Source organism: Canis lupus, chromosome 7 (assembly GCF_003254725.2).
Source record: "Canis lupus dingo isolate Sandy chromosome 7, ASM325472v2, whole genome shotgun sequence".
NCBI classification, from domain to species: domain Eukaryota; kingdom Metazoa; phylum Chordata; class Mammalia; order Carnivora; family Canidae; genus Canis; species Canis lupus.
In genome coordinates this window covers 31,659,950-31,672,579 of record NC_064249.1, presented here as the reverse complement: position 1 = coordinate 31,672,579, position 12,630 = coordinate 31,659,950, and the positions used below count along the sequence as shown (strand labels likewise).

The window sequence follows — 12,630 nt, the reverse complement described above, 5'->3', positions numbered from 1 at the left end:
AACAGACACATCATTAGGCATTATCATAGTATAAAACTGACTAGACAAAATATGCAGATAATAAGTACAGGGTACAGAGGAGGGAACAATCAGGTTGCAGAACAACATCCCATTTTAAGTGCTTGAAGTTAGTGCTATGTGAAGCTCTACTCAGATCAATACAGACTGTACCAGAAGTGTAAGACCCTTAACTGACCACATCCCATTTCCAATTCATGTCTGAGGGTATGAAGCATTCCTAAAATATCCTTCCATTTACCTACAGAAAATATGATACAAAGCTTACACTAGGGCAAAGCTGGCTTCACGGTTGTTGTTTGCACACTTTTGGAAGAGCTCTGTACTTCCTGTTTTGAAATTGTTTATTAATTTTTGAACAAGGGGCCCAATGTTTTCATTTAGCACTGTTTCCTGGAAATTGTGTCACTGGTCCTATATTAAAGGAAAGGGACAAAGTTTCTCTACAAATGAGTCAGACCAATGGTCTTGCTTATCAAAGCAGCTATTTGCCAGGAGGTATAATATATTTCAGAAGTTAAAGGGCAAAGAAGCACTGGCTCACCTGCCACATAGTCCTCCTTAGCTCTTAAATAAAGCAAATGATAGTGAATGATGAGAAGTCTACAGTGAAGAGCACTTGTAATCTGCCAAATCACAACACTGCCACCAAGGGGTGAGCAAAGTCACCAAAGTTTGCATCAAAAAGCAAAATCAACCAAGGGTTGGGTCAAAAAAGCCACAGCATAGTCTTGGGACATGACAAGCATAGGAAGCATCTGTTTGATTTTATGAGATACTCGGTAAAGAAAAGCTAGTTTTGGTTATGTTAAATGCATAAAATATCATGGAACAGTGGATTGGTATCAATGTGTTACCTAGAGACACAACTCTACCTCATGGAGCACAGGCTAGATGAGACTGGGTATCAATGGAGAGTTGTGTAACTGAATTAGTCAGTTTCAACAACTCCCCTGAGATGGCATCTCACCAACTCATGTACTCATGTACAGAGTAAAGGCAAACTACAATGAGAGTGTCTACCTACCTTCTTGCCCTAGGATCTCCAGAGGTGCCACCATAGGAATATGCCAGCCTTTTGCTATGATTTACTTACTTCCCTGATGTGCTAGCAGAATAGTTACTCCAAAACTACAGCTCTACCAGTCTTATCTTGTGGATGCTGACCTCTCCTTACTTCCACTCTCATTCTCTAGCCCCAGCCACAAGCAAATAGGTGTACATGGTGAAATACTCATCTGTCGGGGGCACCTGGGTGGCTCAGTCAGCTGAGCATCCAACTTCTTGATTTCAGTGCAGGTCATGATCTCAGGTCATGAGATTGAGCCCTATGCCAGGCTCTGCACTCAGCGCAGAGTCTACTTGTCCTTCTTCCCTATGCTTCTCCCCCTGCTCATGTTCTCTCTCTATCTCCCTTTCTCCAATAAATAAATAAATAAATAAATATCTTTAAAAAAAAAAAAAAAGAAAAAGGAATACTTATCTATCAGATTTGTACATTGATGTGACTGAGCTGTTGGCCCTTTTCCGGGGGAATAAACTGAGATTAGAGATGCAAGGAGGCCAATGGGAACCAGTGAGGGACATGAAGGGATATTGTAGGTCCTGGGCTGCAGTAAAAAAAAAAGATTCCTCTTTACAATTTTCCAAACTGACAGCCCTTGCTCGGTAAAAACAAAAACAAACAAACAAAAACAAAAACAAAACAAAACAAAACAAAACAACAAAAACAACAAACAAACAAAAAACCCTCACAAAGATAATATATAGCTAAATTTGAGGACATGAATGACAATTTAATGTGCTTATATTTCAGCAGTTATCTCTCCTATCTTACCTGCATGGACTTTTGACTAAAATTGTGTCTTTTAGGTTAACCCCTAATGAACCAGTTTTAAGTAGAATACTCTCATTATCTTTAGAGTGGATGCTTATTTTCCCTTCTGTTCAGACCACTCTCTTTTTCCGTCTACTAGTCACTGAGGTAAAGTTTCTTCTATGATAACTCTATGGAATCTAAGTAATTAATTATATGAGTTAGCGCTCATAGCAGTTTGTGCACTCAATACATGCCAGCAAATTTCATCTTATTTAAGGATGTACTTACAATGATAATGGATAATCACAGTTAGGTGGATAATCACAGTTTGTATGTAAGGAAGACAACAAGCAGAAATTGTGGAATTTTGTGGTATGATGAACAAAGTCCCTTAGAATGTTAAGTTTTCTAAAGATCTAAAGCAAAGTCATTGTTAGTGTAGGGATGTTGGAAAGTACACTAATTGGTTCAGTATTAGGGTTTGGCTTACAGTGCTGATCGTGTTTCATTTTCATTCTCCTGGTAGACCCAACTATTTGGGGCTGCTGTCCTGGGAGGGCTAGCTTTCCTCCTGAATTAATATTTAATACGTCTCTATGGAATTTCATAATCAGTGACAGAGACTTTATTTCATATATTTAAGAGAAAAAAATTTTCTTTCAATCCTGAAAAATTTACTTTAGGAAATGTGGTGTAATTCTACAAGAATCCTGGAAGTTCTTTTAAAAAATATTGATCATCTGTTTCTTGGTGACATCTGGCAGAAATCTTAATACAAATGGTGAAATTTGGACAATATCTTATGAATTGAGCAAAAACAAAATAAAACAAAAAATGATTCATCTTACCTTCATACAGTCTCTGCTACTGATCTTTTGAGGTGAGTAGGTTTATCATCTCAGCAGGGTTGTTCCACTCCACTTACATGGTCTACTTTTGTGTGGTTTCCTCATCACAGAAGTTGTTCTACCAGACGGTGGTCCTGGCAAACCATCTCCCCAGCTATTCTCTGTAGCATCATAGCTTCTATGCCAACCTTTCTTATTCAAACTCCAAATTTTGCCAGTTCTTAGCACCCTGTTTGACTTGATATCCCAGGTTGAGGGCTATCTAATTTTTCATTCAGGCTATAAAAGTTGGCAACCCCGATGGTGTCACACTTAATAAAATACCAGTTTTAAAATGCCATTGTGAAATGAAAAAAACCTACCTTTCTTGTAGAATGAGTTTGTTCTCTTTCTTCCAAAAGTCTTTAAAGTCAGAGCTGAATTCATGCCAGATACTGAAGAAAACATTTGGGGACACCTCCTTCTCTCCAATTTTTGGTTTCATGAAGAAATAGGCTGTAGTCTCCAAAAAGCTGTCAAAGCACACACACACAAGCATAAAAGCTATGATTATTTTCCAATATGGGATATTCTTTCTTCATCCAAATGCTGATTTCATTCATGCAGTTATTGTTACTAAGAAGACTCAGACTCTTCAAGCATGAACAGTAGTCTCTTACGGTTTCATGTTAGAGTTTTGGATACAGATATTAGCAGCTGATAAGAATCATTCACATACTGATAACTATCCTTGATTCAATTCCATTTTCAAAGTGAATCACTAAGTGCCTGACATATTTCAGAAATAAACTTGTAGTCAACTTGGGACATGTTGTAAGTAATGGGTCTATACTTTTTTTCTACACTCTAAAGAAGTAAAATATCAGCCACTTGTCCCCAAACTAATATGTATTCTACATGTATTTTACATTGCTTACATGTACTTCGGCTTCCTACATTGCTGAAGAAAAAAAAAAAGCGAGTCCCAAGAAATGGTAAAGAAGTCTCTCATCAGATCATGGAAATATCATTGAATGGATACCAATATACCAATATGGCAGCCAGCACTGTGACAATAGACAGATAGTGCCAGTCTTTAAAAGGTGCTGCTTCATACTACAACTACATGAGGCTCCAAAGAGTTTCAAAAGGCCTACTTCACAAAGAACATACAATTGGTAAATGGTAGCTTTATGACTCAACAAAAAGTCTTCCATTCCCATAAAAAATGGCCTGGAAAGGACTTAGGCCAATAAAACCGGTAATGTCATAGTGAGACACCTGGGCAGCTGGTCAGTGTATGGCCAGAGTTGCTGCAAAAAAGGAATGACAGTCCAATAGTCTTTGCCCCTCCTTCCCTTTTTTCCTACCCTGGCAGAGGGCCAGCACTTTTGCTGTCACACAAAGCTCAAGTTTGATTTACTATGAAGTAAAAATTTCTAAGGCAATTTGATTTTGCCATATTGCATTGCTTGATTAAAAATATGTGTATATACATACATACATTAACACACATTTGTGTATATATTCAATTTGTCATATAGCTGATTTCAAATCCTTATCCTGAAAAATATATGAAAAATGTCTAATTAAGATGAGCATTAATAAAATGAGACGTGTAGGGTGAATCTGCTCAGAAGGTAAAGGAGACTGAGCATCACACACAAAATCAAGAATTCACAGACACCTTGACTATGACCAATGGGCTAGTCTGTTCTGTTTATAAGCTTGCCTCATGGTAGTCTCTGAACATCAAGATTCCCCAGGACACCAGTTTTTAGATTCTAGGGAGAGATGGCATCACATATTTGATCAAATGTGTAGCTCCTGGGAATTACGTATTTCTCCCTAGTTAGCCTAGCAGGAAAATTGACGCAGTAAAGTCAGTCAGTCCTGAGAGTCAGGCTGTGAAGTGGATATGGTATGTGAGAATCTGGCTGCCCTGAGCTGTCGTAATGACATCAGAATGTGTCCGCAGAATGTGTTGATGGGGTGAGGACTGCCAGGAGAGTAGATGGCAGGGAGCATGAATAGTCTAAGACATATCTGGGTCATATTTTACTAAAACTGATAAAGTATACACATACTTCCATCCTAAGAAAACAGGTCATTCTCCTTATGTGCCTAAAGACTATTTATGACCTGAATGGCAGAAATTAGGTCTCAAATCCTTTATTCTTTCCCATTATTTCTTGGTATTTATACTTCATAAATTGATTATTACAGACCAAGCCAATTTGTTTGAGCAGACATGTCTAAATTTAAGAGTTGGTTCATCTGTTCAGCCACTTAAACCATTTTGAAAGTTCTATTATGAGGCAGCAGGGTATAAAAGAGGGAATATAGGACTTAGAATGAGAAGACACAGGGTATTGAATCTTGACTCTGATTAGCTACATGGACAAACCATTTCACATCATTCTGACTCAGCTTTTTCATCTATAAAGTAGTGACTATAATAAACAATTGAATTCCGAAAAACTAATTTTCTTTTTTTTTTTTTTTTTTATTTATTTATGATAGTCACAGAGAGAGAGAGAGGCAGAGATACAGGCAGAGGGAGAAGCAGGCTCCATGCACCGGGAGCCTGACGTGGGATTCGATCCCGGGTCTCCAGGATCGCGCCCTGGGCCAAAGGCAGGCGCTAAACCACTGCGCCACCCAGGGATCCCCTAATTTTCAAATTGTTCTAACACGAGACAAATTTATTTTGTACTGCATATTATTTCCCATTACATATACTGCATATTCTATATTGTATATTAAGAAATACAAATATATATTTACTAAAAATTATCTCTATACTGTAACTAATTCAATTGAAGTTGATTTATTTAAAAATACTCACGTGATCATGTTCCCTAGAGATATTTTTTAATTACTGGCATGCATAGAGGTTTCTGACACTGGTAGTAATTATTCTAATTATTGAATACTTTCCCTTTGGCTTTGTCATATATTGCCTACATAGCTTTGTCTTAAAGCAACTTTTGAGTTTTTCAGTTTCTTCTCTAAAGTGAATGATATGTTTGCTTTTCAAGGTTATCATAAAGATTAAATGAAAAGTACTTGCGTATTATAAACTAAAATAGCAATATATGTATTAACTTTATAAAATCAAGCATTTTCTACTGAGTGCTCTTTGTGCAAAACTTAATGAATTTGTGAGACACATTAGCATCCTACAATTGAATTGAAGTCAATGCATGACTGCTGAGTATGATTGTCAGTGACAATATATATGTAGTCATTTTTTTGGAAGTGGCCACAGTGAAAGAACTTATCAACTAAGTATGACACGAAGAGTAAAACATTATCTGAGGATCCCAAATGCTATCTCAACTGTGTTCAACCACCCCACTCCCTAGAATAAAGCAGAAGCACTTTTCAAAAATAACCAAATAAATTATAGGCAATAATTTCTACAAGTTATCAAGGCAATTTGCATACTAGAGGCATTTTTGGTTACATAATCCTGTGCAGTATTAGGTGGCAATTCAGCTAATTCAAACTTATATGACATGAAAGATACCCACTTGGATAATGGGTAGAAAAGATAGGTTCCATTCTTTCTGAATTATCCTTTTTTTCTAAATCTGAATCCAGGAGGGTCCCATCTACCACACAGCAACATAAGAACACAAAAGAGGGCAGGCATTTTATTTGGAGCCTTCCTCACTACTGGCTGTTCTGTGAGACTTTCTTGAAATGACCATGACACACTAGGAGCCAGTAAGGAACTGTAGTTATAACACAAAGAAAATGGAGCAATAATAGTAAGAGACAACTCCAGAGGTCACCAAACAATCAAGAACCCTATAATCAGGATTCTTAAAAAGCTCTTTCTAGAAGAGATCAGTACTATGCTTCTTTCACCACAAACACAAAACAGTATAAATATACTGCTCTGTAATACAACTGAGCTCGCCATAGAGCTCTGAAAAGAGTTCCAGCAGAATTGTTTTGAAATTTCTCTGAATCTCCACATAAAAACGGAAAGAGCACCTGAAATATTAAAAATCAAAGCTAATAGAAAAATATCTGCAAAGACACTGTGTTCAATATCACCACATACCTCAAAATGCAAACAGGGGAGACAAACCATTGATAACACAAAACCCAACTAGTAACATTGTCTGTATAGAAAGAGGCAGAAGAAAGTGACAGGGGGACTTCCCTAAAAGCAGAAGAATTCCTGAATCACAAACAGGCACTCCTGAAAATTGTTTAAGGGACATCTGAGAACTGTAGCTGAAATGGGAAGGGGTTTTATACACTTTAATGCATGGAAGAGGAGAAAAGATCTATCTACAGTAAGTTCTGAAAGGGCTGGCAACAGTCTGGAATATATCAAGTCTAAGTACCAACCAAGAGATACTCCCTCTTATGGCAAAACTCTGCATTGATAGAAAATGCTGGAAGTAGATTCAAATTGTGCAGGATAGCAAAAGGACAAAGGAAGTTGAAAATGCAGATATATTAGAGGGCAAAATTTGCAGGCAGTATGAGGTCACTTTTTTTCTTTTTTACCATTGTGCACAAGTAACAAAAGGGAAAGCTAAAAAAAAAAAAAAAAACGAAACAAAAGGGAAAGCTTAGAGCAGTAAAGCTACAAATGAACTAAAATTGAAAACATAAAATATCAAAATATGTATGAGCAGATAAAATACTTAAAAATTTATAACTTTAAAATACTTATAATTAGAAAAATAGAGGTATAAAATGAATAATGTGGGCATCTAACTCAAGAAACTAAAAAGGAACAAATTGAACTTGACTAAGCAGAAGAATGGAAATAATACAAAGAGCACAAAACAAAGAAATGGAAAACAAACCTTACAGAAAATTAGCAAGATCATAAGCTGGCTTACTGAAAAGTTTAATAAAATTGATAACCCTTTACCAATAACTTTAATAAACTTTAATAGTTATTTAAATAAATAATAAATTATTTTTTATAAACTTGTTAATAAAAAATACCCCTTCCCAAATACTTATAGTCCAAATTGTTTCACAGGTACATTTACAAACATTTAATAAAGACATAATGCCACTTTAACACTGACTCTTTCAGAAAACAGAGAGCACATTCTCAATTTATTTTATGAGGCCATAGTTACTCTGATGTTGATATCAAAAACTGAAAACAAATGAAAGGAAAAAGGGAAGGTTTATAGACCGATATCCCTTGTGAACATAGGTAGAAAATCATTCATAAAATATTAAAAAATTGAATGGAGCAATTTCAAAACTGCATACTATGTCATGTACAACTGGAGTTTATCCCAATACAAAATTGTTTTAACATCTGAAAAGCCATCAATGTAACCTGTCACATGAGCAAAGAAGTCACATTATTTCAATAAATGGAGAACAAAAATTGGAAAAATTCAACATTAATTATTATAAAAAGGATAAATTCTTCATAAGATAGGGATAGTACACAATTAGATAAATGACATCTGTGAAAAGCCTATAGCTAATATCATTCTCAAAATTATGCATATGATTCCATTTATATGAAGTTCGAATATATACAAAATTTATCTATGTTGATAGAAGTCAAAATAATGATTGTCTCTTCAGAGGGGTGTGGAGTAAACAGATTGAGGCAACAGAGCTGTTCTGAATCATGTTTGGATGGTAGCTACTCATCGAACTTGTTTTATTATATACATTATGCCTTGATGAACAAAGAAAGAATGAAAGAAATTAAAAAAAAAAAACAAAAAAAAAAGAGAGGAGAGTGAAAAAGGAACTGAAAGGAGATTGTGATTAAGTCCTATGTTTAATAGTTATTAAGAGAAAAAAGAAACCAGGGATAAAATAATGGCTCTATAGACCAATTGAGAACCTGCCAGAAACAGACCTTTAAACAGATGAAAACTGTTGGTTAATAATTTAAAGACAAGCTAAAAGAAATTAATAAAATAATAGAGGCTATAAAAAAACACAATTTAAAGTAGAAAAACTCAAAAATGAGGTGATAGGATTTAGGAAAGAACCATGGATTTAAAACATTTCACATAAAAAAATAAAAAATAAATAAAATAAAATATTTCACATATGAACACTAAACTAGAAACCAAAGAGTTAATAAAAAAGGGCATCATTTATAGTAGAAATAGAAGATAAAATGAAATAAAAAACTTTAAATCAAAGAGAAATGAAGAAAGAAAAGAGAAAGTTACAAATATAGAAGCCAAGACATTCCCACAGATGTATTCTAGAAGGCCCTACAAAAGATAACCAAAGCAATGGAATAGAACACATATTTAAAAATAGAATTCAAGAAAATTATTTTGAAAGAAATAAAAAATATTTAAAACTACATGTTAAAAGGGCATGTCAATAATCAACACTGAGACATATTCTAGTAAAACTACTGTATTTTAAAAAATTAGAAAAAAACCTGCTTTGGTCATCATGCAAAAAACCCAAGTTCCTTACAAAAAAAAACCAAAAAGAACAAACCTTACTATCATCATATATTTAGCATATATCCAATGTCAGAAGACAGTGGAATAATATATTTAAGATACTAAAGAAAGAGTGAACCAAATTGTTTTATATCCAACCAAACTTGACTTTTGAGTGTAAAGGGCAGAGGACTGTTTTTAGTATGAACAAATTGAAGAAATATTGTTCTAACACCCAATTATTGAAGAATCTACTTGAAAATGAGATTCAGGAAGTCAAGACGACAGAAGAGACTCTGATGTAAGGATGGGCAGCTCAGGTTTCTCAACATGGGAAAGGATGCAGGATGTCGAATCTTACAGTTAAGAACTCTGTCCTGAATTCGAACTGGAAGTGCTGGTATGAACTAACAATGTACTTTAATTCTAGCTCTGTTTACTAACAAGTCTAGTTACAGTACTAATTACAATACCAATAAACCTACAACCCAGGTTTGTGATCTCCAACGACCATTCTAAATAATGAACCCAGTGCTGCTTCAAGAAATAGCTCAATCCAGGACGGGGGAAAAAAGGTACAAAATGAATCTGGAATGTACTATCAAAGAAGATAGTAAGGAAGGTCCTATCAAAAATAACTCAGAAGTGAACTTAAAGATGGGATATTTTGTATTAGTAAGAATAATAAGTGTAAAGAACTGAAATCTCTAAAAATATATTTCATTCAATGAACTCATCATAATGCTTAAAACTTTAAAAAATATATTTACCTAATGTTGGAAGATGCTAGATAACCATCTCATTATTCTGAAAACTGGAAAACTAAGGAAAAAAGAACATTCATTTCCCATATGAACCAAATCACTGAATAGCTCTATGCCAAATGAGAGAATGTTTTTTTCTTCTATAACTGAGAAAAATGATAAAATTGTCACCATTTTACAATTCCTTATAAATTAATCCATCTATACATTGATTGTCAAAGGCTAGTAATATCACAAAAAAAGACAACCAAATATGATATACTTCCACTTGGTAACATACCACAATTTACAAAATAATTGTCAATATATTCAAATCGGAAACTGACTAAGCATCTAGAGCTGTTTACTAATCTTCAAGAAATACAGGACAGAGGATCATGTTTACCTGCATTAATAGGATAAAATCAGGAAAATCCAGACATTAGAGAAACACCATACGACTGGTATGGACTGAATGTTTGTGTCCAAAATTTTCACATGCTGACAACCTAATCCTCAGTGTGATGGTATTTGGAGATAGGACCTTTTGGAGATAATTAGGTTTATATGAGGTATTGAGCATAGAGCCCCCCAATGATGAGATTAGTACTTTTATGAGAAGAAGAAACCAGAGCTATTCCCTGAATGTCAGTCTCTGCCATGTGAAGAAACAAGTAGAAGACAGCTGGGCTGCAAGCCAGGAAGAGGACCCTCACAGGACACTAAATCTGCTGGCACCTTGATCTTGGACATTCCAACCTCCAGACCTGTGAGAAATATATGCTTATTATTTAAGCCACCCAATATATGGTATTTTGTTACAAAAGCTAGAACCAAGACAAGAAAAAATGATCTAGTTTCCTCAATAAATAAATTTCAAGGGGAAAAGAAGTATTGAAGAGGAAACTATTAAAAGACTTAAAAGATATAATCTAACTATAAAGATTGGAATTTCTTTATATCCTGTTTCAAACAAACTGTAACGAATTAAAAACATTTATAATATATATGAACTGATTAGATTTTTGAAAGTGGGTGTTTTGTAACATTAGGGGTTCTTATTATATTTAGGGATTAAAAGTGGTTAGGTTATCTCTTTTTTAAAAGATTTTTATTTATTTATTCATAAGAGACACACACAGAGAGGTAAAGACATGGCAGAGGGAGAAGCAGGCTCCCTGTGGGGAGCCCGATGTGGGACTTGATCCCAGGACCCCGGGGTCACGACCTAAGCCAAAGACAGATGCTCAACCACTGAGCACCCAGGTGTCCCAGTTGTTATGTTCTTTAAAAGTGATCTTTCAGAGATACATACTAAAATAGACATGGATGAAATTAGATCTGTTGAGGATTTGCTTCAGAAATACCATGGGAGGGCCAAGTTGGTAGGGGTATAGATGAAACCACATTGGTAATTGTTGCAGTTGGGTGATGGCTACATGGTGGATCACTGTACATTCTTTAACTTAGAACATGTCTTCACTTTTCCATAATGAAGAATTTTTTTGAATTGCAAATACATATACAAAAGGCTAATACAAAGAAAGGCTATTATAAGCACCTTTCAAGATGGCATTCTAGAAATATTTTTAAAAGGTTAGAACATTGCTTGAAAGACCTCTAGTGGGTAGCGTTTTTGACTATGAGTTATGTTCCACAGATAATCAAAACAGACCACTTTGATTTCCTTATTTGAAAAGGGGCCATACCACAAAATGAGAATTATATTCTTTTAAACTCCTCATCTGTTTTTAAAGCAGTTCTCTGTCTGGGAACTGTGTGCATAAAGAATGACTCAAAACTTGGTTTTTATTACAAAAGAGGTGCTAGTAATTATCCTAAAATAGCATTTTCTAGCCACAGGTTATGATCTATATGGAGAAGCATGTTCTTTGCAAACAAAATATTTAAAAATAATATATTGTCTGTTCTTGCTATCAGTTATTTCCCATCTATGAGCAGAGCTTATCCCCAGTCAAGCACTATATAAAACCTTGCCTTTAAGCCTAACAATTTTGGTGGCACCTAACTCTGTTCATGATCTCTCTCTCTCTCTCTCTCTAAAAATCTAAAAAAGAAAAGAAAAGAAAAGGTTGATTTTCAGAGTCATCAGTATCTTTATCGATGTCAAAGACACTTTCCACTCCAGTTAACATAATAATACCACATGGTGTTTACCCACTGGCTTCTTGCTCCCATTCATCTAGACTCACAGGCCATGACATTCCAATTTTGCATTTTTGCATCTGCTTGCAATGCTCTTCACCCAAACTCCACATGGCTGCCTCTCACCTCTTTGAGATCTTTGCTCAAAACTTACCTCCTCATGTGAGATCCTACATGAAAAGCCAAAGAAAAATTGCAACACTGGACTTATCTAATATCCCTGCTTTATTTTTCTCTAAGGCACTCACTGCCATCAGAAATAGGGGATAATTTGTCTACTTGTTCACTGTTGGTTGTCCTCCTCCAGAATTCATCCTCTATGAGGGATGTTTATCTCTCAGAATTCATCCTCTATGAGGGATGTTTATGTTCACTGCTTTATCCCTAACATCTGAACAATACCTGGCACATAGAAGTTGTTCAGCAAATATTTGCTTAGAGAATGATTCTCCACTGAATGACTGGCATAGATAGTTCTGGGGAAAAAAAACTCTGATCTTTAGAAACTTAGTAGTAGAAAAAAATGTTAGGCCTTGTATAGCTTGACATAAAAAAACATGGGTTTTGAATCAGAAGAACCAAGATTTAGTTCTGGCTCTACCCAAAGTGGACCTTTGCTGACTTAATGAACTCTCCTG

At 35.2% G+C, this 12,630-nt stretch overlaps 1 protein-coding gene across 3 annotated transcripts in view; it reads right to left on the bottom strand.

Moving 5' to 3' along the window:
- Positions 1–12,630, bottom strand: part of FMN2 (formin 2) — a 370,601-nt gene that overhangs the window by 28,003 nt on the left and 329,968 nt on the right. For all 3 annotated transcript variants that reach the window (XM_049112360.1, XM_049112364.1, XM_025430503.3), the window contains one exon: positions 3,048–3,197. In XM_049112360.1, coding sequence (XP_048968317.1) covers positions 3,048–3,197 — 150 coding nt within the window. The remainder of the gene's footprint in view (positions 1–3,047; positions 3,198–12,630) is intronic.